At 40.9% G+C, this 27,209-nt stretch overlaps 1 protein-coding gene across 1 annotated transcript; it reads left to right on the top strand.

Moving 5' to 3' along the window:
• The first annotated feature begins 2,616 nt into the window (after positions 1 to 2,616).
• ENTPD3 (ectonucleoside triphosphate diphosphohydrolase 3) lies at positions 2,617 to 25,664 on the top strand. Its single transcript, XM_086742773.1, has 11 exons — positions 2,617 to 2,741; positions 3,186 to 3,294; positions 6,261 to 6,381; positions 11,321 to 11,438; positions 14,395 to 14,545; positions 15,299 to 15,458; positions 17,525 to 17,755; positions 18,205 to 18,477; positions 18,574 to 18,684; positions 19,200 to 19,337; positions 22,257 to 25,664. The coding sequence occupies exons 3-11, from the start codon at positions 6,262 to 6,264 to the stop codon at positions 22,488 to 22,490; spliced, it is 1,536 nt and encodes a 511-aa protein (XP_086598899.1). The 5' UTR covers positions 2,617 to 2,741; positions 3,186 to 3,294; position 6,261; the 3' UTR covers positions 22,491 to 25,664.
• The last annotated feature ends 1,545 nt before the right edge of the window (positions 25,665 to 27,209 follow it).

The following is a 27,209-nucleotide window of genomic DNA, read 5'->3' as shown; positions in this document are numbered from 1 at the left end:
CACAGTTGATCCTGAGGTAAAGAGGTGAACATGAAGACAGGAGGTCTTTGGGAGCAGAAACCTAGTGAATGAAGGGTCTTTGCCAACACTGTTGATAAGTCCTGGGAAGAAAGTGTCCAGGGAGATTGATGGAAGTGATGAACTGAGCTAAAGGGCATCACATCCTTCTGCTGACATCAACACAAATGGTGAAAAAGGCAGTGAAAGCTTAAGAAGAAAGGGAGAAACCCTCTGTTTCCTGGACTTTGCAAAGAATGCACATAACTGGGGACAGACCTCGCTCCTGTGAGCTTGCAAAATACCATGCAAGAAACCAGACTCATCTTACTGCAACCACCAGTATCTTCTTACATCCATTTCTACATTAACATTTATCTCCATTTCACTCTATTGCTCTCTCTCAAGAGGATTTTTTGAGACCTCTTAATATTCCGGCATCAAATGCTGTATGAGCATTACCCAAGGAGCAGATGGAGTTCTGTGGTCTCTTGAGATGCACAATCATCCATCCCCTCTCCTGATGCTGCTGCTGTCCCTGTATAGGGAAATGGAGCAGTATCTGCTGTGTATCCTGTGTAAATGTGATACTGTAAATGCGCTGCAGACGTGTCTGTAACAAACACTTTATTCATGTCCATAATATTTTCTAGTTTCTAGAGATTTGCTATTGATCATAGCGACTGGTATTCATCTATGAATCTGCCAGTATCAGTCACTGTGTTTTAATTCCACATATGTGTGCTCAATGGTAGCAAAAGCAATACATTTTTCCTTGGGACTGTCAGCAACCCAGCTCATTTGTCATTTTTAAATGGACACTTGAGGCAGATTCTGTCCAAGCAAAACAAATCAATACAGCGAGTTACACTAAATGCATTCAAACAAGGATACTTGAAGAGGGAGGGAAAAAAAGGCGCTGCAGCAAAGGAAATGATGGAGAGGTAGGCATGCTACAGGCTTGGTGAGGGCTGGGAAAATGGCAGCACGTTTACACCTTGGGAGTGAGGAAAGGATGGAGAACCAGGTGAAAGGTGCTATAAAAGAAATGAAGAAAAGCCAAAGAGGTACGCTTAGGGGGGAAAAAAAAGAGGAGAAGATAAAATAGTGGATTTAAGATGGGCTCTGAAGGTTGAAATGACAAAACCAGTTGCTGTGCCAGAGGCACTGGGGAAGCCTGGAGGGGAATCTTGTTTCTAGTCCAATTGATTCAGGACCAGTGCTCTGGGCTTTGAAAGCAGCTGGGGGATTTTACAGCCCATGTCACTTGTGCTGCTATCATGGCTTTAGTATGGCAATAAATGTCCCAAGAAAAGCAGCTTGTGGAACAGCCCAGCTCTTGGAAATGGTGCAGAAAGAAAAAGAATCTCTCATGTCTGTTTTTATAGAAGTAAATGATACAGAAGGTAGGGTTTGCTTTCTTTGCAAGCATTACATTTTAGTCACTGGCGGAGGTTAGTTGCGGGACAGGTTGAAGTAATGGTGAGTGTCAATGTTTTATTTTTATTTAAAAATCTTTGTGTTTGATGGTTGCAAAAATAATATGATTTTCCATGGGGTTAGTAACACAGCTCACTTGTCATTTTAAATGGACACCTGAGACAGCTTCTGCCACAGCAGAGTGGACCAGTACAGTCAGTTGGACTAAATGCATTTAAACGAATACACTCGGATAGGAGAAGAAAAAGATGCCACAGGAACAAAAATGATACAGAAGAAAAGAATGGAATTACATGCAACAGAGAATCAGAAGGGATGAGAGGTTTTGTCTTCATGTGCTCGAAATAGCTGAACTGATCCACCAAGATCATCGTTATACCAACTTTAATAATGTGTTGTCATCAGAAAGAGGAAATTACCTCCACTTCCAATATGAATAGACTATGGGAGGATGCTTATAGATGGCTCACAAGGCTGCAGCTGGTTGCTTGTTCTCATTTCTTTATTCAAAGACAAAAGATACTGTAATTAATCAAGATAATTATAAGAAAAGGAATCAGAGAGGTGCATTTAGTCTTTTACGATATGTGACTCTGAATCCTAGAACAATGAGCAAATGGAGGCAAAGTGGCTGAAGTGTCGCACTGATCGCAGAGCTCGTGTCTTTGGCAAACCCATCCTGCAGGCTGTAGGATGATCCTGGGCTGTAGCTGATCACACAGGTCAGACAGGTGATGGGAGCAGGATCTCCGTGATGTGGCTTTTACGTACGTTTCTGGGTATGCGCTAGCACCAACGAGCAGTCTAGGTTTGGCAAGAACTCTGGCAAAACTACAAAACAAGTGGGGCCAGTACGCTTGAGCTTACATGGAAAGGCAGTGCTGAGACAGGAGGGCTACCAATTTCTGAGGGCTCAGAAAAGCCCTCCTGAGAAAGGACTTGTTCCTGTTGGAAGAGACAGGGCTGTACCATTGCTTCACCCCCAGTGTCATCTCTGGACAAAACCCTCTTTCTGTCTTCACTTCGGGAAGCAACTGAGGAACATGGTTTAGGGACAGCCAGCAACATCCTGCTGTATCAGCTGCAGGCAAAGCCAGATCTGCGTTTCCAGAAAGAGGAGAGCAGCCGGTGGAGGGGGGAAGAGGAGGGAGCCGCGGCCGCGCTGCGGCAGTTTTTGCAGCCGGATGGTTGGTGCCAGCACCAGCGAGCGACTCTGCACAAACCCCCGCCGCCTCCGCACTTGGCGGGTGCACTCCCTTTTCTCCTCAGCCCGGGACGAAGCGAGGGAGCCGGGGGTTGCGGAGGTAGGTTGGCATGGCCAGAGGGTTGCGGGAGAAGGGCCGGCGGAGGACCGGGGTACCGCCGGGCCGGGCAGAGCCGGAGCCCCAGCCGGCCTGAGGGGCGGTTTCCCGCCCAACGGCCGCCCCGCTCAGGCGAGGGGGTGCCGCCGCGGCCGTTGGTTGGGGGGGGGTGGGGCGTCTCTCTGCGGGGGGTTTTTTGGAGGAAAACTTTGTTCTTTTTCGCAAATCACAGTCGTTGTGTGAAGCTTTCTCACCCTTGAAGGACAGTGAGCTGAGGGAAAGCTCAGGTTGAGCCGCTAACGTTGAGTCCAAGTGCTTTTTACTTAATTTCTCCTCTGAAGGAAGGCCCGTGAAACCTCCTCGCAGGTTTTCATTGCGGGTTTTAAAATGCTGCTGGCATTGCGGTTTTCGTGTTGTGTTTATTTATTTATTTTTTTTTCCCCTCAGCACTTGAAAAACATGTAGACCACTTCTAAAATAAATGCTAATGTATCCCCGGTTATAGTGTGAAGAAAGGTATTTATGGTGCTTGCCTGTCCACCTTATGAACAAACAGGTCAGTACCTAAAATAAATGGGTTTGATGTTTCAGGTAACTTGGAAAAAGGAATTTCAACATAATATATGCACTGTCATTCGTTAACATGTGTATTTAACCTAGTTAAAATGTTGGTGGCATGAAGTTTAGTCCATTTTCCTTTGCAAGCAGGAATTCCTTTTGCTTTGAAGTAAGGTGTAGAAAGTGATCCTTCCAATATGCTCCTGTGTGGCCCAGTGTACTTAATTAGGTATGGAAAATAAGTATTTATGCTGTTTCTTCCTTCAGGATGATGTTGTGTTAATAAGGGGATGAAACTGCTTTTTAATACTTCATTAAAATATTTTATTTGGCTTTTTGTCAACAAGTGTGCACTGTTAGCAAGAGTTACTTAGGTTACCACAGTTTAAACTGTGGAGTGAATGAACTCTCTGGTATTTCTACATATTTCAGTGAATGGGCAAGTATGATTGTATTGCCTGGTATGTGTGTGAGACTTAAATCAAGATTTACAGATTATTCTCTGATGAAATTGTCCTCATTGCCAATGGGACAAGATTGTATGAGGAATGTCTTAAGTGATGCTCCCTTACCTAATACCTGCTCCCCGTCAAAAAAATATTTTTGAAAAGAGAAATAATCTCTGATGAAGACAAATCCCAGTACCAGGGAAGCACATGAGAAATTCAGCAAACCAAGATTTCAGTTTCCCCTTTACAAACAGATACAGCAGAAAATACTTCAGTAGCCATCATGGGTATTCTTGAGTGTTAGTAGCATAATAGTGGTTATTGCTTTGCTCTTTAGTAATGCTTTAGTTTTTCAAAGAGTCATTTGCCCTGAGTGTTTTTTTCTTTGATAATGACTTAAATTTTCCAGCACTGAACATCAGTGCTTTGATCCAGGAGTGACTGGTATATATTAGGTTGCAAGCAGATAGTTCTCTTTTAGTTACTTTACAATTATAGATAAATCCATGTACAGTTGAAAGCTAAAGAAAGATATTTTTTCTCCCCTTAAAGACAAGTATTTTATCCAGATGGTTATTCAAAAATGGATATTAAAATCTGCTCTCTCTTTTCAAAGATGAATTGATCTGTATAAATGGTTCTCATTAGTATGCCGTGACATCATCTGTAGGTTACAGTGAGAATTTGTCGTAGGTGTTAACATATTTTCTGATAGTAAAAATAAGATTTCGTTCTATCGTGCATGTATCGTGTACATGATGTTAGAATGCCTCAGGATAGTAAAGCAGCGGACAGCAGTAAAATAATCAATGTGGCTGGTAATTTTATCTTAGAACTGGCTGGTGATGAAGCTATTCCCAAGCCAAGAAAAGAATGCATGGGAAGAGTAGATTGGCAGTAAACAAGGAGCCCATATCGATTTAGGAAAGGGGGTTAGTGAGTGTAAAAAACTAACATTCTGGAAGTGAGATGCGTCAGGCTGAAATGAAGCATTTCCAAAAGCCAATCTGAGTTAGATTTCACAACAGAAATGAGAAGACAAAGAAGGAGAGCAGCAGCAGTGGGCAAAGCTCAGAGTGAAGGTAGTCCCAGAACAAAACAGTAAGTTTCTTCTCTTTTGAATGTCAACACAGATGTTGGGCCATGGGTACGCAGGCTGAAGAACCCGTGGGTTTTACAATATGGAGACTGTGTGAAGAAGCATTTGTTCTGCCTTCTCCCTCAGCCCTCTGGCTCTGGTTGGAGCTAAGGAGAAGACCATGTATTGCAGATACAGTGGGGCTGACCCAGTGTGCTGTGGCTGTGGACTGTCGACTACCTTTTAGCTCCTGTCCTCAGCACAGATTGGCATTGCCAATTGCTGAAACAGCAGGGCAGCCCTGAACACCCACCGATATACTCCACCGTCAGTATGGAAAAATTAGGAGATGGGAGTCAGGATAGATCATGCCATGCTAACTTGATATTTCTATTCCAAAATAACTGGTTTCTGAAAAGGAAATATATTCCAAAATAACTGGTTTCTTTTCCTGTTCCTCTGACGCTTCTAAGCTTGCCATCTCTCACCAGCCACCTCTTTCCTCCTCAGCCCCTGTGAAGCATAAGAATTTTTGATACAGGGATTGTCAGCACTCAGAGGCACTGAAAGGCCTTTTAGGGTGAAGAGTTGTCTGGCCAGGGACATGCAAAAATAAAGGATGAACAGAAATTACAAGAAACCTAAAACATATTTGAAGACTTTTCTAGAGGATATGAACATGTGAAAAGCCTTATCATCAGTATGCACATTTCATGTCACCTTTGGGTTTGTCTAACTTACATATTAGATTTACTTAGATTTAGTAATTCTCATCACAAGATCTGTGAGTTAAACTGTGTATTTTATATTTTGTGTGTAGTGCAGAGTGATAATAATAGGGTCCACATTAATATGCACACACACATGCACACAAACCTACTTCATTAACACATCAGCAGTTAGAAGAAAGATGCCTACTTTAATGTTCTTAAAACCTCCCTTGTTTCTTGCTGAAGCAGCCTGTATCTATTCTAGACACTGACCTTGCATCTCTGGCAGAAAAATCCAACTGTACTCAGCAGCCGCGAGCATTGTGTCTACGTGGCTGTGGTTGTGTCTATGATGTAGGTGTACGTGGGATCATTGAGTGTGCACTAGCCCCAGCCTGCCCGTTGCTCTCATTTCCTGAGGCAATGGGAGATGGTGAGCATGCATCTACATGTAGGCACTTTGGGAAATGAGCAGACTGGCACCTGAGGGTGAAATCTGGCATCATTTGCATGACAATATAGACACACCTCTTCTACACAATAAAAAGTTAGTGGTAGCAAAACACCAGGTTGTTCTTGAGGAGAACACAGAAGTTTCATATAGTGTAATCTAATTGACTTAATGAGATTTTATGAAGAGTTTCAACTGATTCAGGGCTTCAGGCCTTGAGACAGAATCACTGAATCCTTTCACATTCCTTAAGTGTTTCGTTTTTTGTTGTTTCAGGATGCTCACCAGAACCCCAAGTGTTGTTGCCCAAGTGTTCCTTCTTCTAAGCATAGTTCTTGTCATTGCTATTGCAGTGATTCAGATAAATCAGCAACAGATCCTCTCCCCGGGGCTCAAGGTAAGCCTTAAAATATCCAAAGAAGGAGAACAATGTTTTGAACTGATATTTAATAATGTTCCTTTCTAAACTAATTTTTATGGGATGATTCAAATGGGCTTACAGCCATAATTTAATGTTTAATCACATCTTTGTTATGGGAAAACTGAAGCTGACAGAAGAAGAGAATTGGTCAAGATAACAAAGTCAGTGGCAAAGCGGGAAAGGCACTCCTTGATTCCTTGTCTGTAATGCCTATCACACAAGGTCTTCTCCAAGTCTGAAAAGCCAAATGAGGAGAATATGCCACTGCTTTTTTTTTTTATTTTTACCAGAGATTGGAAGTAATTTTAAAATAATTTTGAAGTAGGTAGTACGTGGAGTTTAAATTCTGCCCTAAAGGACAGCTAGGAAGTTTGTGCTGAAATCTTTGCAAACTGCTCCTATGTATCAAAAGCATTTGGGCTGTAAATGTGCACTTTATGATTTACTACATATTGGGACTTGCTGGATATTAAGAGAAGCAACATAGCTTCATGAGGAGGGGCAGAGCAAACTGGAAAAGACAAGCTGAAATACTTTGGAATTCAGGCTTTGCCTTGTGCTGATGGAGTATGTGCACAGATTCTTCAGTGAGAGATGTTCACAACTGAGGACAAAGCTGTAGAAATTAACCTTCTAGAGAAGCTGTGCAGTTTGGCATTTTGAGTTCTCTGTTTTTTTCCCACGATAGCTACAAGCGTGTAAACCTTGTCAGATCCTTCTTTGGAGTCTTTTCTACCTTTCCCTCTGCGTACATGTCTAACTGGATAGTTCACATACTGATAGCGATAGGCTAATGTCTCATTACACTTCATGGGATTATAAACACCTTTGGATTTGTCTGAATCATTTGGTGATGTACGAATCAGACAACGGGATAAAACTGTTTTCTGATACCAGTTTCATGTGTTTGTGTTGTGTGGCAGGGTGTGTGCGCTGAGATCTTGCATGGGGACACAGTGCCTCAAGTTTACTCCCTGTTGTGCCTCAAATCTCTGCTTGCACCAGTCTTATATCCTGCCAATTTTAATGCAAGGCAAGACTGGATTGACATGTAGGCTGAAGCCACTATCTAAAAGACAGCCTACCCGTCACTTGTGTTTGTCATTAATTCAGTTTCACATTCAGAATGATAAAATTGTCTACCTTACTGTTTGAGCAAACATTGGACCCACTTTGACCATCTGGAGCTGGTTTAGGTGGGGAGGTCTGCTTCCTGAATCACAATGGCTTCATGACTGGTTCTGGAGGAAGACTGGCAGTTCCTTCGTGCCTTGGCTTTGGATTTTCTTATAGGGCTGTAAGTCTGCCAATGTAGAAAATCCCAGTTGATATGGAGCACCCTATGTTTGATTCCTGAGATGCTGAGTAGTCCTCAGTGAATAATTAACACTTGTAAGAAGTGCAGAGGGAGGACATTGGTATGCCAGTGAGAAACTCTCCAGTGCTTAGTTATTATGATGGAGCATGGAAATGGCAGTGTCCTGAAGTTGATTTAAATTAAATATGACAATAACATGTTGAAAACAGACATACTCTTTGTAAACGGCCTTGTTCTTCTTCTTCTGGCTCTTCTCCATGAAACCAAAACAGCTAATGAAGGATAACTCTGTGACATAATCGCTCTTTCCCAGGGTGCACACTGAGAGCATCCAGGTTCATTCCTTTGTGGCACAAGAAATAAATTATCTGCTGTGCCATTGATGTTTTAAAATGTTGTTGCAAAATTAAAAATTTTGGTTCCTTGGTGGTTGGGTTATCTAAAGATTTGGCCAGTGATTTGTGAAGAAAGGATCTGCCCATGTGCGTGAAGCTGAGGCACTTAAAGAACTCATGATTCATTGGCATACACCGTGAAGTCAGAAGACTGATGAAGAGAGCACAAACATCCTTAGCGACATAGTTTGCGAAGAAGTCCAGAATCGTAAATGTTGCTAGCTCTGAATGTAATGAGCCTTTGTACCAGTCAAAAAAATTTGTTTGTGAGGCCTAAGGAGAAAAAAACCTTCCTTTCAGTATTGTTCTTTAATTCTTTAATTTGTCTCTCCAAGTGCTACAGTGTTCTACATCTAAATTTTGCATGTTTCTTTTGGGTGTTAGCAAGTGTTTTGCCTTGTTTGTGGATGTTACACTTGATTAAAAGTAGTTCAGACCTATGTAGCTGAACTGAAATGTGCTTCGAGCGTGGTTCCACTTTTGTGGCCTCCATCTTCCCTGTAACTGGTTTACCTTGTTAGCTTCTTGTGGCAGGTTTGAAAAGTGATTGGAAGGCAGGTGAGCAGTCATAACTGCCTGCTTTAAGCCTTTGTGCATCTGTACATCCTCCTCTGTATTCAGGCTGAAAGGCAATTAATCCTGGAGCTTGTTCTTGCTTCTCTGTTGGGATTACTGCCCTTCAGGACATACTTGCAAAACCATTCATATGAATATCTCTTATCTGTTTGGACCACAACCAGATTGGTTGAATTAACAGCATGAAACTGCTTCCCTCCCTCCTTTTTTCCTTCTTTTTTTTCTTCCTTCTTCCCTCCCTCCCTCTCTCTCTCCCTCCCTCCCTTCCTTCCGTTCCCTCCCTTCCTTCCTCTGAAGCAAAGCTTTTCTGGGTTAATGTTGTCTCCATATCTTCTCTGACTAATCTAGTCCTTTGAACAGATGGTGCAGTTCTTCAGTATTACAGAATCACCAGGCCTCATCTCTCTCCACGCGTGTTTGAGTAGAGATGACGGAAATCCTCAGTGGAAAGTTGAGGTAGAGGGGAGAGGAGGGACAAAAAGTGGTTCTATTCTTTAATAGTTGCTAGCCCAGGATAAGGGTTTGCCTGTGCTGGACTGATCCAATGCACTGCATTTCAAAGCAGTCCTTAAAGGGCAGCCAAAGGTGATCTGACTTGCAACTTGAACAGAAATGTGATGTCACCAGAGAATTTTAGTTCAACCAGTTTGTCTTGGACAGCAGGCTGAGACAAGGCATGTAGAATTCTCTCACCCTCTTAAAATGCTGCAACCTCTGTCATTTCTGGTTTTTTTTTTTAATTGAAGATTAATCTTAGTCCTAACATCTAGCACACTTCTCACTAGTCACCACTTCATTAGGCTGCATGGGCCAGTTCACACAGAGTGAACTCACACAAGTTCTGAGGAATTTCAGGAGTCACCCTGAAATGGGCCCAAGAGCCCTTTTCAAAAGCAAGCATCTCTTTTGAAGGAAACAAGAGGCTGTATAGGAAAAATAGGAGGAGGAGGATGATGATGAAAATAAAACTGTCAGTCACACATTGGTTCAGATAAGAGTACACTACTCTTTTGGACGGAAATCTGTTACTTTCAGGAAGGAGGCTGGGAAATGCAGGGGAAGATGGAAATAGGTCAAAAAGCCCCACAGTTAGCTAAGGTAAAAATATTTCTGTTGTCTTTCAGTTCTACTTGGACATGATCGTTAGCTCTAAAAGTAGCACTTTGTGGCACTTTCTGCCAACAGAGAGTAGGTTTAATTAATAGCCCTTGAGCGGATTGACCATTACTGTATTATGTGTCTCCAGAGTGCTCATCTCTCTTTCAAGGGAGGGAAATACAGTAAAAGTGTCTTTGCTAAAGTAGTTACTTGAACGGAACCTGATGGTGTAGTGGTTTGATAGCATCTGAGGAGCCTTTCACCTTTTAGTTCATCAGAGTAAATATCATCTGGATAATTATAAATGAAATTTTCATTATCTAACAGTCCTCTAGGAAACAGACTAGACTGGTATTGCTGGTAGTTCTTTGGGGGCCAGGAATTCGTAGGATTACAGTGGAAGCTGGGAACTAATGAGGTGTGGAAGCTGAATAGTTTGCCACCTGAAGCAGTGATCTTTCTTGGTCAGACTTGAGGCCCCCCAGGGAGGCAGTGGGATGAAATTTATCGGCCTGCTGCAGGGGCTCTTACTGTTTTGCTGCCAGATGGAGACTCATTTTTCAGTATTGTCAGGCTCCTGGGCATCTGTCTTCTTTAAAAATGTTGACAGAGAAATGAACCCTACACTGTGTGCTTCCTACCGATGGGAGGATTTTGGAAGAGGGGAGCAGCAGCAGCTGAACGTACTTTCAGGGATCATAAGGATAAGCAAAATTGCAGTTTTCTTTCCTGCATGCAGTTTGCCCTCCCAGTTGCTACAGTTTTCTGCTGCCATAAAAGATGGGAAAGGAGGAAAGACTGGTCTGGTGAGTGGTGGAATGGGATAGAGAAACCTGTGTTTTAATCCCACAGAGAGTCCAAGTGACCTGGGGCAAATAACTTAAATATTTCTAATTTATTTCATAAATAAACATGGAGTAATATTGATTCTCTTTCCCTCTATGTTGTCTCACACTCTGGCACAGCCTGTTTTCAGTGGCAAACACTCAGGTGGACTGCCTAAACCACTCAAAGGCAGAAGTTTATTGGGCAATTAGAAAAGAACCAGACTTGTTAGAGCATTCTCACTGTGGACTATTATGTACTTTACCTCTTTGCTCATAGCTTTATGGATCCCTTGTGCATCCTTGAATCTAAAGCCTGTGCTTAGGTATCAAACCCTTCAGCGTCCAGGGAGCATAGCGGAGATAAGGGGAGATGAACTTGCTGCAAAATCAGGTCCTAACACAGTGTTATCTTTGTGTCAGTGTGGATTTTGAACCTGATGCTGAAGAGATGACCATTTTCCACCCTCACTAAATTCATTATTGAAGATACGTAGTATATTTTGTTTTGCAGCCAGATCCATTCTGTACATGTCTGTTGGATTCATGCCTAAGCACCTGACATTAAAATTAATCTCTCTTGTAAATATACCTTGGATACACTTTCTAAAGTTTTTGGTGGTGCAAAGAGAAACAACTGCATATGGGCCTTTAAGCTGTTACTGTTTGTTTCTTGATCTAATGTATTATTTCTTTCTCCCCAGTATGGAATAGTCCTTGATGCTGGATCCTCTCGGACTACAGTCTACGTCTATGAATGGCCTGCAGAAAAAGAAAACGACACGGGAGTAGTAAGCCAAACCTTCAAGTGCAATGTAAAAGGTGAGCTCAAATGGAAGTTCCTTATTTCTTTCTATCCTCAAAGAAGAGATTATCTGGAGGCTTGTACTGTTGTTTTTTTTTTCCCCACTGTGTTGCCTTTTCAGTGCTAGGGAGCAAGAACTGTTAAGGCTATGTCTATATCTCTCAGCATCAGTCCTCCTGCTGATGCAGCAGGGTGCTCTAATCTGCAGCAGAGACAGGAAATGGTAGCTAAACTTGATTTACTCCATTGCAGTGCATGGTTAGTGCAGACAGAATTCAATCTACAGAGAATCAGGCCCTTTGAATGTTTAGTCTTTGTGCTCTGAAGTAATTTCTTTTAAAAGTAAAGTATAAAATATATTTTAAAATAGCTTGGAATAAAAAGTCTTTGAGAAGAATGGGGATCTAGACCCTGTTAGGTGTTAGCCATTAATTTTGATTGAGGCAAAAATGGGTGTCAACTATGCTACAGGAGCTTCACAAATTAGATTTTATTTTCCTGAAGTCTTAAAAAAAATTATCTCTGCTATTTTAAGTCAGGTTTGCAAGAGAAACAAGGTTTATGCAGTTCATCTGGAATTGTTCTGTAATTACTTGGAAAGAGGCAATCAAGGGGAGATTATGAAAGGCATGCAGAAGGTGAACAGGAAAGGCTTCTCCATACTACAGAACTAGGAAGTGTCTAATAAAATTATCAAGTAAAATAGCTAAATTGCAGAACTGTTTCTGACAGGATGCCATGGTTGTGTCAAATATGCAGGCCTGGCCTTTGGCTCAGGAAGACCTGCAGTTGTGCACTGCTAGAAGGTGTCCCACAACAAGTACCACTGGCTGCCTGCCTTGTCTTTTGTCTGAGATTTTGCGTTGATTCCTCTCAGAGAGAGGATGCTAGACTAGACTGACTTTTGCTCACATTCCAGTATGGTTAAGTATATGTTCTAATAGCTTGTTGTGAATTCCTTCATAACAGCTTTTGGATGTCTTTGTCAACTTCAGTGACATTTGACTAAGCTTTCAAAGAAACCAAAATTCCACACATTTTATGAAGACAAATGGCCAGGCAGGGGAGAGAAAACCACATTATTAAGCAGTAGCTAGTCCATAAGGGTTTTCTGCAGGAAGCTAAACTTCATAAATTCTGCTACTCTGAGTTAAATTAGCCTTAGATTATCCTCTAAGATACTGACTTCAGCAGTACTGCTTTGCTTAGTGTAATAGTTTGTGTTTGCGAGTTAGGTAAGAGGAGAAGGTGGGGCAACTCAGGAAATCTCAGTGCAGATTTTGTTGATCTCTGATAATAACTGTGACATTCAAAGAGAATTTTTCTCTTTCCTTCTCTCTCAGTCACAATCGTGCAAAATCCTGCATCCCTCTTTGTGTCTGGACATAGATGCTGAAGATGTAGCCGTAGAGGTCCATGAGTAACTAGAAGATGAGTAGAAGGCAATGGTTTCTTAACAGCACCAACATTCCTGTCTTCAACGTTAAATATATGTGTGCACATTCTTAGCAATTTTAGAACACAGAAAGAAAAGCGAGTGTAATGTGCATAGAAGTAATGCACTGTCATGTGCCTGATGGTGTGTCCTGACAGACTGCAGGAATGACGGCCAGCCTGCAGAGCTGGGGGGGTACACTGCTAGCTCATGTCTCGACTCATTAGGAAAGTTGCCTGTAGGAATTCCAGTGTGAGAAAAATGCACAGAGAAACCGCATTATTCTTCTTCTTGAAAAATGACAGAGGAGTACTTTGTGAATTTGTTTTAATTGGTTTAGGTTTTATTTTACTTCTGGGGAATACAAAAAAATTGCAAAACAGAGAAGTCCAAATTGCTGTGAACTCTTCAGGTCCAGAAAGGCCTTAACCATGACCAACCAAAGCACTCCTTGTCCTCCAGTGTACAAAATCACCAGAGTTCACTGCTCCAGCCTTGGGTGACTATGCACTGGAGGAGACAGAGGGCTCATGAGACAGGTCCCCAACTAAGCTGTAAGTTCCGTGGTGGTTTTATGATTTCATTTCTTCCTTTTTTAGGTACCTCTGCCCCTGCGTGTAGGAGCCAGCCCCAAATTAAAACCCTTTCTATATAGTGCAATTAATCTGTCCTGGGCAGGCTGTAAGCATTAGCAAAGCAGGCCACTGTCCAGAACAAATGATCACTGCCTTTTGACCTGCTCTGTCTGAACAATGGGAGATGGAGCAGCTGCTGAAGATGTAAAACAGCAGTTGCCGCTCTGTTTTCCTTTGGTAACAGCTTTCCTGTGTTGAGCAAGGGAGGAAAGACGTTGGTGTTTATTGTTCAGATAGTTATGCCTTATGCAGCATGGTGTAACTCTCATTCCTGTTGTTTGAAGGCTTTGGAAATTTGGAAAGCTGTGAAGTACTTAGTAGTTCATGCACCATCCTAGACTTGGACCTCTGTGAGTTCAAGAGCCATTTGTGTGCATCTTGAAATTTATCCAGCAATTCCTTGCAGAAGCTTCTTTATTTTATTTTCAGTTGAGAGCTCACCAACAGTTGTGGTAAACCAGATGAGGAATCTTTGTCTTAGGTTGTGGAAGGAGGGATTTTCTATACTTTAGTAGATCAGAGAAATTTTACATCTATTAGACATGCTATTTTCTACAGCATCTGCCATGAGTAAACCTATTTTCCTCATAAATACAGCACTGGTGTCATTGTGTTGTTACATGGTTACACTGTCTATCTTAGTCTAGGTATGGTATTATAGGTGTATATGTATACACACAGAAATAAAGGCAAGCTGTCTACAAGTATCTTCTCCGTCTCACACAGCTGAGACAGTCACTACATTGTTTATTCCTTAAGCACTTATAGTTTCCAACCATCCTGTCTTTGTTTGCAATTAAAGGAGGGAAGGGGGAAATCTCTTTCTCTGAACACCTGCTTGATAATTGGGCTAATTTGTAGTTGGCAAAGGAGAATGAAATCAATCTACTTGTTCTCTTTTAGGCCCTGGTATATCCAGCTATGAGAGTAACCCTGGAGCTCTTGCCAAACCCTTTGATGACTGTCTGAATAAAGTCAAGGAGAGAATACCAGTTCATCTGCATAAAAACACTTCTGTTTATCTAGGGGCTACAGCTGGCATGAGACTACTGAGGTATGGCAGAAACTTGAACTCTGAATGTGTGCTAGCATAGCTGTCTGAAAACAGAATGTGAAAAACGTACTGGATGCATTTTTATTCATTGGAAATTGTCCATCTCAAAAGGAAATGGAGCCCAGCCAACTTAATTTAATTAACTTTTTTGATAGGGAAAGCAGGGCTGTATAAAAATCCTCTGTTATGCCACATTGAAAATAAATGCTTGCTTTACTCTGAAGAATGCAAGAGTTTAATTTTCTCTTCCATATCTGTCTTAAAATTCAGTGCTATGTAAAGAGATAACATTTGTGAGTATCTGTGGGCAGCAAAGGCAGATTAAAGCTAGACACAGTAAAATTTTCTGAGTGTGAATGTGGTGCAGTGTGGCTTTTGGGGTCTGTCTGTGGCTTTAGCCCTGGCACAGACTGGCTTTTTATGTTTCTTCTGTGGCTAAACAGAGAGCGAAGAAAGGCTCCAGGACTGTTTTAACCAGCAGCTGCCATACAAGCACTGAGTTCATGAAAAAGAAAAGTATATGTAAGAATCAAAACATCTTTGTATGACAGAGTGAAGATCGTACATAGCGGGGGAGTTGCTTCCTGAAATGGTGTTGGATACTTGGCTGTTCCCTGTCATAAGCTTCCACTTTAGGGAAACAATGTCTGGTTTTTATTAGGTGATTGTATTCTTGTATTGCTACTCAGTGAACAATAAACATGAAATTGCCTTTCCAGGTGCTCAGTGTCTCATGTTTTGTGAATTGCTTAGGTTGCAAAATGAAACGGCAGCCAATGAACTCCTTGCAAGCATTCAAAACTACTTCAGAGCACAACCTTTTGAATTTAGGGGTGCACAAATCATAACTGGGCCAGAGGAAGGGGTGTATGGATGGATAACAGCCAACTATTTAATGGGCAATTTCTTAGAGGTGTGTGGAAAAAACTGCATGCTTTTCTTTTCACTATTTCTTTCTTAGAAATGAGAAGTCTGAGAGGACATGCCTGTTAAAACATCATAGCTGTAACTTCCATTTTGCACTGAAATACATAACACAGTCTTCTTGTGGCAGTAATAGAACAAAGCAAACATAAATCAAAGAGTAGGATGTTACAGGATTGTAATATGGCAAAGGTGAAATTGTTGATCCACAAAAACAGTGCTCCTCCCTAAATTACATCAGATGTCTTACCTAGAAACAGAAGTTGCATTGCCCTTAAATGCATTGGTTTGTTAAGTGTGACAGGTCTTGATTGTTTTGACAATGGTGCCAATTAAAGATGTTTTCTTCTGCTTTTCTGTGACATCCTCAAGTGGTGGTTGTCCCTGCAGCTTTACTGGTGAAGGATCTGCACAGCTTAGGGGTCTCCAAATTGTTCGGCAATGTTGGCTCACTTTGTCTTATCCAAACAAGACTGTGTGAAGCAGGTTAAGTTGATGTGGCCAGATGTGCCTCAGCTGAGCCAGAAATCACTTGTATGCAATTCATTCCAGTACTGCTGAGAAGCTGGAGGCTGTGAGCAGTGGGCTGTGGTACCAACTGGCATGTCTTGTGCAGACAAAGTGATACCAATATAAAAATACCTTGAACGCAGACTAGTGTTGGACACGAGCCTCACAGTAGAGAGGGAGTCAGATGTGTTGGAAGATCTCTTTAGATATTCAGTGTAATTTAATTCCCAGTAAAAGCTGTACCAAGATGATCCGCAACTGCTCATCTGCATTCATGGCAGCTGTGTGCTGCCTTTAGCATTAATGGCACTTCTTCCAGATAGTCTTGCTACGTTGAGATGAATTTCAGCCAAACCCCTGAGTATTGTTAGCTGTCCTAGTTGAATGGTTCCTGTTAGACCATGGCAATTAATAAACAGGAATTAGTTGTTGGAGATCTGAGTGATAGCTCATGGTGAATATGTTGTTGACTCTTGCAAAGTTAAGAAAAACAGTATTGGAATCACATGTTCTGGAAGAGTTTTTCTCATTGTGTGCATTTCATGCAACAAAAATGACATCATAAACTTCAGGGTGGTGTCAGTCTTCTACCACAAGAATTTTAATAATCCAAGTATCAAATTCCATATGGCAGATTCATAAGGACTACTGAAAAAAACTGCAAGATGCTGTGAAGCCAATTTAGTATAGAGAGCTATGTGAAGACCTATGTGTGGAATATCATTAGTAGGAGGGAGAAATTGTCACCATTCTTGTGACAGTGGGCTAAGAGTCAAATTTTGCTAGGGACTGTTAATGGGGATCTTTCACTGTAGAATTTTCTTGTGAGTGTATTTGCTAGCCCATAAAGTTTCTTTTCCCTTCTTGTGTATACATTCATATCAGCACGCTCAGTAAATAATACTACAGTAAATATTGAGATAGATGATCATACAAAATGTATATCCTGCACTGTGACTGTGTAGATCAAATACAGGATTTGAGGGATGTTTTGGGTAATAGGGAAAAATGCCAGCTGAACGGATCAGATTTATTGCCACTGCAGTTTCAGTGAAGGAAACGTGCAGATAAGATATCCTTTTCTTTTCACTTTGAGGTAGCTTTAATTTGACTTTTCTGTGTTTTTCACTCTCTTTTTCTGTGTGATCTCTTAATATTCTATTCCTTTAATAATTCTTCTTGCCTTGAAACAAGCAAAACTTTATACTGTTTCCATCCAGAATTGTTCAAGATCTCACAGGTACTTGGACTTCAGTCCCCTGCATTCTAGTACAAATATTGATCTGGCTAGTCCTGTGCTTTGATCATTGTGCCATCCTCTGAGTTCAAAACTATACTGCTTTCCATCATTCAAGAACATTTCACTCTGTGAAAGTACATCCCTCTTATGTAAAAAAAATCTGCATGTTTTCCTCAGATCTGAGATTTTTTGGAATGGGTGCGGGACAAAGGTGGGGGGAAATCTCAGAAAGTTAAGAGAAAAGTAGAAAAGCTTGAAGGGAGAACAGGCATTTCTGATTAACCTAGTTTTATTTTTATGTGTAGAGAAACCTTTGGAGGACATGGGTCCGTCCTTACAGAAAGGAGACGATGGGTGCACTGGATCTTGGAGGAGCCTCCACTCAAATTTCATTTATCCCAGAGGACTCTCAGGAGAACTTCAACAGCACCTTGCAAGTGAAGTTGTATGGTTACAACTACAATGTCTACACTCACAGCTTCCAGTGCTATGGGAGAGATGAAGCTGAGAAAAGGCTTTTAGCATTGCTGCTCCAGGTCTGTTTAAGGCCCTTTGCTGTGTTGCTCTTGCAGGTGTTTAGTAATTGTCTGAGCAGGTTTTTAGGCTTGTGTTCACTTACCTTTGGTGGGCTTTGGAGACCCTAATAGAGCTTTGTTGTGCTTAGTTGTGGACAAATGCACTTAGGTTTCATACAAAGATCTTCATATTTGTTAAAAGTTGGTGAGAGTTTTGTACCATTTGACAAAAAGGCCCAGCTAGTCCTGTGTTTTGCTGATCTCACCAATGATTTTTTGAGAAAGGAGTTTCTGTGAATTACAATGATCAGTACTGTTGTACTAATCAGCCATTACAGAGAAGAGAACAAAAAAACCCCATGCATATGTGGTTTAAAAAGATTCCAGTAGCTAATGTCAAATTAGGTGTTTCTTGCTTTTGAGTAGCCTTTATTGTTTGGGGTTTTTTGTTTGTTTTCTTTTGTTTCCAGAAATCAAATACCAGTTCCGATGTGGATAATCCATGTTACCCTCAAAATTATAATACTGCATTAACAGTGAAGTACTTCTCTGGCAGCCTTTGTACACAGTCTCTGAGACCAGCAAATTACTACCCAGACCAAGTGGTGAACTTCCATGGAACTGGAGACCCAGGTCTGTGCCAGGAGATGGTTTCTTTATTGTTTAACTTCACGGCTTGCAGAGATAGAGAAGACTGTCCATTTAATGGAAAACATCAGCCAAAAGTTAAAGGGAATTTTGTGGTAGGTTTGCAAACACACCGTTTCTTTTTGAGCTTGCTGGCTTTTGATTCTGTAGTTCTGAAAATAACAGGTCTGTCATCTATTCCTTTTCAATAGGCTTTCTCAGGATTCTACTATACAATTAATGCTTTGAATTTATCTGGGCACTTTTCCCTAACTGACTTCAATTCAAGTATGTGGTTTTTCTGTTCACAGAGCTGGGCACAGGTAAGCAGATTGTCTGGTTTTTGTGGGGTGGGTTTTTTTTTTGTTGTTTTTTTGTTTTTCTTTTATATCTGTAAAAGGGAGCTATAAAAAGAATAGGGACTGAGGGACTGGACAAGTACTCTGAACTTTTCAGGTCTGTATTAACCTCAACATTTTCTGCTGTGCTTCAAACCATGCAGTATTTCTAGCATGCCTAAAACTTGGATTAGGTTTTGAAATTTCATGTCACAGTTTTAACTGTGCTGTAAAGGTGTCATGGAAAAATTAGGAACCATAACATCCTCAATCTTTTATGTGCAGTTTTATGTTTATTTTAATTTTTTACCGCATAAGCTGTGTCACGGTCAGGATCTTTTTTTCCAAATCTTTGTGTCTAGTTATCCACAACTTTACTTGACGTTTCTGATAAATGCTAATAAATTCTAATTAGAATCCAAAGTAGTCTCCAGTTATAAAAACAAAAAACATTTCTTTTTCATAATTTACATGTTTTTTTAAAAACCTTTTGCTTTCAGCTCCAGTTTATGCTGCCTAAATTTGAAGAAATATATGCTAGATCCTACTGTTTTTCAGCCAATTTCATTTATTACTTGCTTGTACATGGTTACAACTTCAATGCAGAAACATGGCCACAGATACATTTCCAAAAGGAGGTGAGTAATAATAATTATTTCCTCTTACTGTTATTTTAATCCAAATAAGTTTAGAAGGAGACAGAAGATGCAGCAGCCTACAAAAATATAATAGTTGTAAACAGCCTTTGTAAATGATAGTCATATGTTTGGCATAAGACAAAGCCACTTTTCAAGCCTCCGTAGCAATTTCAGCCTGGTTCCAGGGTTTGCAGCATTACTTGGAGATGCCTAGATTATTTAAAAGAGCTTTAAGAAAGGATCAAATGATTGTGTTTTAAACCTTGGCCCAGTTTGCTGAAGTAGTGGCTTGCTGTAGGCAGTGATCTGCCTGAAACACCTTGCCAGTCAGGGTCAGCTTGAGCTAACCCCGCTGAGCTGGACAGGAGAACTCCTGCTTTTCTTTCTGCTAGCAGAGCCTTGGGGGAACCAGCAGAGCTGGTGTGTAGTCACTGAGTGGTGATGAAGCAACTAAGGCCATTTTCATCTTCATCTGACACATCCATCTGTGCTGTAATCCAATTCTCTGGAATAAGAATGTATTTTGGTGGGATACTGGCTTTCAGTTAGCAGAGAGAGAAGGCTTACGTTTGTGTAATAGCTGCACGTCTCTCTTCCCTGATCTCAGCTTTTTCTCCTAAAAACAGAGTACTTGGAACAAACTTGTATATATCCATCCTAAAGCTCCCGCTAAGAGAGCTTTGGTTCCAGATCAGAAGGCATGGCCACTATCTAAGCTTGGCCATTACATCAAGAAGTGTGGTCCCCACAGTACTCTGTGACTCCTTCCTTTCCTCTCTGCTACTGTATTGTGCTTATTCTAAAACCTTGTCCCAGACTGTCTCTTAATCTCCGTACAGTTTGGAAATGCTTCAGCACTTGCATGCAAACCCAACAAAAGAATAGGCTGTAGATCTTCACGGAGTATTCTTAAATGCAGGGTATACTGGCAAGCTGTGATGAGAAATCACAAGCAATGTTTTCTGAACAGACATATCTATTACTGGTGCACTAAGGATTTCTTGTCTTATTTTATCCTCTGGTGGACAATCATTATCCAGAGTTTAGCCTTTCCACCAGGAAATCGGCATAGACCTTACTTTGGGATCTTAATTTGGACCTGGTCAGGTGGATTTGTCTCATTATTTAAATCTGTCTTGTGTTGTCTCCAGCAGATAGGAGTAGACAAACACAGCAGCATTTTTCTGTATTTAGCCAAGACTATAAAAATACTGAGCAAAATATAAACCCAAAAGGCTTATTTGAAATTAACACCTTTCTTACATAGATTTTGCACTAGGGTAATAGTGAAACTCCAAAAGGAAAAACTACATTATTTTAATTAGATCTGCCCCTACTAAAGTAATAAGATCTAACATTAGCTGATCAGCTAAGCTACCCCAGAGATAACAGCACAGTTTCTCCAAGAGCAGAGGGTGGGGTTTCTTGCCTATGCTAGGAGTATATTTCCTTTTAATTAGTGAAAACACAACCACTGAAAAGAAGCTTAATCCAATACTGAGATCTGGGTGAGATCTAGAGCTTGATGATTTGCAAAAGTTCTAAACCTCATAATGAGAGTTTTTTTTCTCTCTCTCAGCAATGAAAAACCACCTTGATCTATCTTACCTCTTTGCTCACCTGTCATATTCCATTTCCTGTTGCTGTAGCTTGCTTTCTATCAGTTAAACAAAAGGTTATTAAAGTTCATCCCTCAAATTCATCATGATGCTTTTTATACAGGAGTAACCAAAGAGGTTTGGCTTCCCAAATTTGTTCTCCCAAATTTAAGGAAACTACTTATGGGGAGCCATTCAGGCAAACTCATCTCTGTAGTTGCAGAATGAGATAACCTGTAATAAGGATGGAAAGCCAAATGAGTTTGGGAGGTCTGGTTGGTTGTAGAAGAAAGCAACTTCAGCTTTGTCTGTCCTGTCAACCTATGCTGGAGTAAACCAAATACCTATCTTGAGCTCACCCTCTAGGCTAGCCCTTATTTAATGAATTCCACCAATTTCTTTTGAAATGCCCCTCCCCCTCTTATTTTTTCCTCTCTATTTAATAATAGATTTTTTTTTTTTAAGTTGTAGTTTGATTTGTAGGAGGCAGTGATGTATACTTCTATGTTTTATATAAATAAGCAAACCATTACGGGAGCCTGGCATGTGGGAGGAGGACACAAGGGGCACTCTGTCTTCACCCTTTCATTCCTGTGCTTATCAAGTGGCAGGATGATATTTTAATTGAAAAGACAGTGGAAAATTTATGAACTCTGTTGCTTGAATTAGAAGTGGGGAAAGAGCAAAGCAGGAGGACCATGGAGCAAATACCAACGTACTCCCTCTGCTTTTGTTTCACCTTAGGAACTGAGTAATTTTCCACTTCTGTTTATTTTTTAAATGGAAGAGCCTCATGCTGGTACATTTGCAGGCACAAAACCAACCATGGAACAAAAGATGATAAATAGAGTTCCTGCTTTGGGGACTTTACCCTGGCCTCCTCTTAGTCCATGTTGGTGGGACTCTTTTTGGGTTTTTTTTTTTTTTGATTGGACTAACTAACATCCTAGGATTTGGCTAAGGTGAGGGGCTAATTCTAGGAATTAGCACGGTAGTGCTGGTTTTTTTTTACTGTGTGTTTCTTGCACAGAAAATCCTATAACTGGCTGTCTGCACATATACCACATGTCGTTGTACACATCCATCTAATACCTGTGTCTCACTTCTTTAGCCCAGTGACCAATTTTATTAGCATCCTCTAGAACTACAAAAAAAAAAGAGGCTAATTTAAAATGGTTCTGTATTGTCTTTGTATACTCCACTAAAGTTTTCTCTTCGATAACTTAAAGGGCAGTTGCCAGCATCAGCAGTTGAGCTTTTGGAGCCTCTTTTCTTTGACTCAAAAGTCCATGGGAATAGCACTCTTTTGTCTTTATTTCAGGTTGGTAACAGCAGTATAGCGTGGTCCCTCGGTTACATGTTAAGCCTTACGAACATGATTCCAGCAGAAGGCAAGCTGATCCAATTACCTCTGAAACCTTCTTTATTTGCTGGGCTCCTCGTCTTCCTCACAGCTACGGCATTGTTGTGTCTTCTCTTGCTTGTTTACTTGTGTATTGTATCACGTAATCAGAAGAACATCAGTCATGTTGAACATGTCTTTATTCCAGAATGAATGAACTTCACTGAAGACAAAACAAAAATTGTGTAGTGCTGTTAAGTAGGACTTTATTTTTGAAAACTGGAGGGCGAAGTAAAGGCAGGCAAAAAGACTTCAGGATCAGAAGCATAATTAAAGAAAAGAGACACAAAGGAATCTGTGACATGGTGAATTGGAGTGCTTTTGAAATATTTTGGGAATTGTTTCTGTACAAGTTGTTTGTCCAGTGTGCAGCAGAAAAAATGTGGGCAGACATGTCACTTTGCTTGATAAGGGATTGATAGCCTTTTCCTGACAAGTACGTATTATTTTTTTGTTCATTAACTCTGCACTGTCTGGTAAACTCAAGTGGTGATGGATTTGATCATGGCAGCGATTGTTTTAAGATAACATTAAACTGAGGGTCAGTAGGAACTGTGGGAGGTGGAAACATGGTGCTTGTTCTTGTGTGCAGTGCTGACACTAAAGGCAAGCACCAGGTAGTGACAGGAACTGAAAGGAACAGCTGAGATAGAGTTGTTCTTATTACTGTTCCAAACTGATTGATCCTAACCCCATAAAGGTGTAATAAACTGCCAGTACCTCTCAGGACTTTCAAGCCTGTCTTAAAACTTGAGCTATATCTTTTGGTACTGTGGAGATCTCAGAATGCCTCTGCTATGGTACATAAGATTTGCTTTGAAGGTGGAACAAAATATTTTCATGCTTTAGTAACAGAACCTAAATTTAAATGTCTCAGAGTTACCTCCAGAAGCCACTAGAGTTTTCAGTGTCCTTCTAACTTTCATAGAAATACTTTTTGTAGGTTCTCGTACTGAAACACTGACCAGTATTCCCCACGTTTTGTTGATCTCAGACAGTGGCAGCGAGTACTGACTGGTCATGTATATATTATTTCAACTGTCTGGATAGAGTCTCAGACCTGGGACCTTCTGAAGCATTAACATGTTAAGCCCTTCATTCAAGGCCAAGAGGAACAGGAACCAGTCTGCCGGCCAGCAGAACACCCTTTCTGTAATGGGTTTGGGAATACATTGCTGGAGCTTCCATCATGGCTTAGTGCCTTGATCAGCCTTTCCATTGTTCTGGCCTCAGTATTCCTTGAGCAGCATGGGGATCTACCTAGCAGATGCTTCTGTCAAACACGTTAACTCCAGAGCTTTCCTGGAAGTGCTGCTGCCTTCATGCTCCAAAGAGCTGACTTCCTTGAAAGCCCAGGCATTCGTCACCAAACCTCTCATTCCCTTAAATCATAGTACTACAGTTTTACTCGCTGCTCAAGGAGCTTTTCATGGTTAGTGCCCCTTTCACCTGCCTGTTTTGTATAGCTTTGGTCTTCAGCTGGCTTCTGAAATAACCCTTGAAAAAGCCTCTTGCCACATCATCTGCTATCTCTTTGCTTTGTACACTGTTCCTGTTAATTCCTTTTAATATTGCCTTAACGTGATCTGTGGAGCTCCAAGGGGAATACATCTGAAAGGCCTTGGAGTTAGCAGAAAGAAGGAATTGTATTCTTCACGACCTTCAAGAGGAGAAAAGAGCATCTCTGCTTCGCTTCCCTCCTCCCCTTCTCCCATCTCCTTTCGCTCAGATTCAGTACCTACAAATAGCTGCTGCCAATCACTTTAATACATTCCTCCGTCTCCGTCTTCTCAGGATTGCTTCCCTCTGTGTGTAGCTTCCCTTAGTTGCACCTTTCATTTCTGAAGGGATGGTTTACTCATTTCAGGCATGGAGCTTTTCAGTGTGAGAAATTAGAAACTAAAAGGGTGACTACCGTATTTGACATCTATTGCTAACAAGCTAGGGCCTGTGAGGCCGCATGAGTAGTGGTTTCCACACAGGTGTGTTGCATGTAAGAGATCTGTTTGTTGATGCATACACTTAAAAGTCAAGTTAACATTGGATTATGAATTCCAGTGGCACATAATGTGTTTTCTATCCCAACTTCATCTATTCCTTGTATTGATTATGTTGTGAGATAGGAGGACAGTGGCCAGTATTTTTATCCATGAATAGTGTTTTAAATGTCTGTCTTTTGTTTCTGTATCACCCTCTTACTTTCAAGTTTGGTTGTGGGGTTGGGGTTTGGTTTTCTTTTATTTTTCACAGTCTGATAGATGGTTTGAAAGGAATTAAGTATCTTTTTAAATGGAAAAAAAAAATTTAAAAGATAGTGATTTTTCAAGAGGATCAGCAGTGAGGGCCTTGTCCCTTCTCTGTTGGTATACTATGTCCCGTGAGTCTTGCTGGACTAGTAGTACTTAAAATAGGGGAGGAGGTGTTCCAAGATGATGAAGTGCTCTTTGGCACCGAAGTTACATCTGATCAAACGTAAAAATTTACTTCAGAATGCATGGATGTGACAGAGGTTGGCATGAGATAAAAGCTTTATCTTTTGTGTGATGGATCTGGAACTGCAGTTAAGGGTGAAAAAAAAAGACAGCTGCATGAGAGCATTAAAATGTTTTCTTCAGTTGCCAAATTTATTTGGAGAATGATATTCTGGAGTATTTACTTGCCTTACAAAACCTTTGCTTTGCTTTGTTTGTGAATGGCAGGGCCATTTGGATGTCCTTTGCACAAATGGAACATGCTTGGAAGTTAGCCTCTGTAGAGTTGGCAGCTAAGTAAATTTGTTCAAAAATCATTTGGACTTCCAGACGTACTTGAATAGAGCCAGTATCTGATCAAAGAATGCCTTCCCTCCATGAATCACCTTCTGTTTTCATTTTCCAATAGTTCCCTTTTCTCCATATGTATATAGTCTCCCTCCTGTGTCACAAGGACACCCACCTGCCAAGTGAACTTCCAGCCAGGCAGCTGCACCGCCAGTTTACAGCTTCTTCCAAGCCAGCGCTGTGGCTGCAGTTCGGTCTTACAGTAAAAAAACACGGCTTGGACACGCAGCCTGCTTGGCTACGCTTGGCTGTAGTGGTTCTGGCTGGGAGGTGAGGCAGTGGGGATGGTAATGGCTTCTGTAACCATAGCTATATGCTCCCCTACGTGCGAGTCGGAACCAGATCCATGGGTGTAACGTTGTCCTGTCATCCAGAACTGAGCAGATTGCTGGGAGAGCCAGTGAAGTTAACAGCATCTGGGCATGTGTACAAACTATAGGTTATTTATCTTTTGTACTCCTTACTGCCTGCTTATGGAGATAAATAAAATTAAGTTGTGAAAAGCTAAGCCAAGTGTATCTCCCCCCCCCCCCCCCCCCCCCCAATATTTTCGTGCTGGTAGACAGGCTATTCTTATCAGAGGAATAGGAAATACCTGAAATGCTTTCCTGGAGAATGGAAATTTGCATGCTGCAAAACTGATCCTGTGAGATTCTGGAGTGGACAGTGCACGTTATTGCCAGAATCCATATTCTCAGCAAGGAAAGAAACCCTGGTGGTTAAAACCAAGCTACTTGTCCCCTTTTTTTCTTGTTTTTTTCTTTTTAAATATATGCACAACACATATAAACACCTACACTCAGGAACACTGACACTTTCTAGGGCTTCTTTTGGGTTCACCACCATAATGTAGATCTGAAAGCTTATGTGCCCAAAGAGAAGCAGCAATTCCCAGTTACCAAAGGCAGTTGATCAAGATACAGAATGGTTAGAAAAAGAACTGTCGGGCATTAGGAATGGGGATAGGATGATGTAATAGGAGAAAACCTCATCTATGGAGAAGGAGCAAGAAGTTAATCCACCAGAAGAAAGATGAGGAATGAAATGCATTTTTGTTTCTGAAGGAGGGAAAAAGTGACAAACTTCTCTATAAAGCAACATGCAAACTTGGCAGAAGAAAGCAGTAAATCGTACGGCATGGCATAATTCAGCACTGATAAGATCAGTTAAGAGGACAGAAAAGTAATGCTTAGCATGATAGTCAATCATACCTCAATTTGGGGAGCTTTTATTCAATTTTTAAATTCAATTATTATTTCAGGAACAATGTATTTTCAGTTGGATGGCAATGAAGACTGTGTATCACAAAAAGTGCTCCCCCATTTATGAGTGCTCACCTAATTTATGAGTGGTTTCCATGTAGCAGGAGGAAGGCAGTATCTAGTTACTTGCTCAGCGACATTTGTGCAGGCCTAGTGTATGTTTTTAAAAGCGTATTCACGGGAAAAAATATTTTTAATCTTTAAGTCTTGAATTGTTTTCAGTGTTTGATGTTAAGGCACAGCCCAAGTTTGTTGTTTTTTATGATGCCTCTTCCAGTCATTCATGATCTTAACAGATGCAGCAATGCATGCATGCAAGTTATGTAGAGCAGATGGCAACCCTCACATACTCAGTAAGTCATCAACGCAGTCACTAGTGACATTTGAGTATCTATCTCTGCCATAAAACATGCAAAGTTCATTACAAAGACCAAGATTTTAGGTAATTGCCCTTCCTTCCTCTTCAGTAGTACTAGAGAGGAACGTTAGAGCAAGTGAAGAAAAGGAAAAATATTATTTTTTCAAATCACTGAAAAATGGAAGAAACCAAAACCCATCACCTTCTATTGGCTTGCCCTAGAATGTTTTGTTTTAAAAAAAAACTGTTTTGATACATGTATTAATATATTACTATTGTAAGCACAATAAAATAATATTGCTGTTACGGTATTCTGGATGGAACTTTCAAAAACACCTGATTGAGTTAAATGCTTATTAACATTTGAATGATCCATCCCCTGGACACTTGCATAAAATATCTACACCATTTAAAATCGCTGAAGGGCGTTCTT

This window comes from Chlamydotis macqueenii, chromosome 2, assembly GCF_036417535.1.
Source record: "Chlamydotis macqueenii isolate bChlMac1 chromosome 2, bChlMac1.mat, whole genome shotgun sequence".
Classification (NCBI taxonomy): Eukaryota; Metazoa; Chordata; class Aves; order Otidiformes; family Otididae; genus Chlamydotis; species Chlamydotis macqueenii.
The sequence above is the reverse complement of the archived record's forward strand: the minus strand, read 5'-3'. Positions and strand labels throughout refer to the sequence as shown.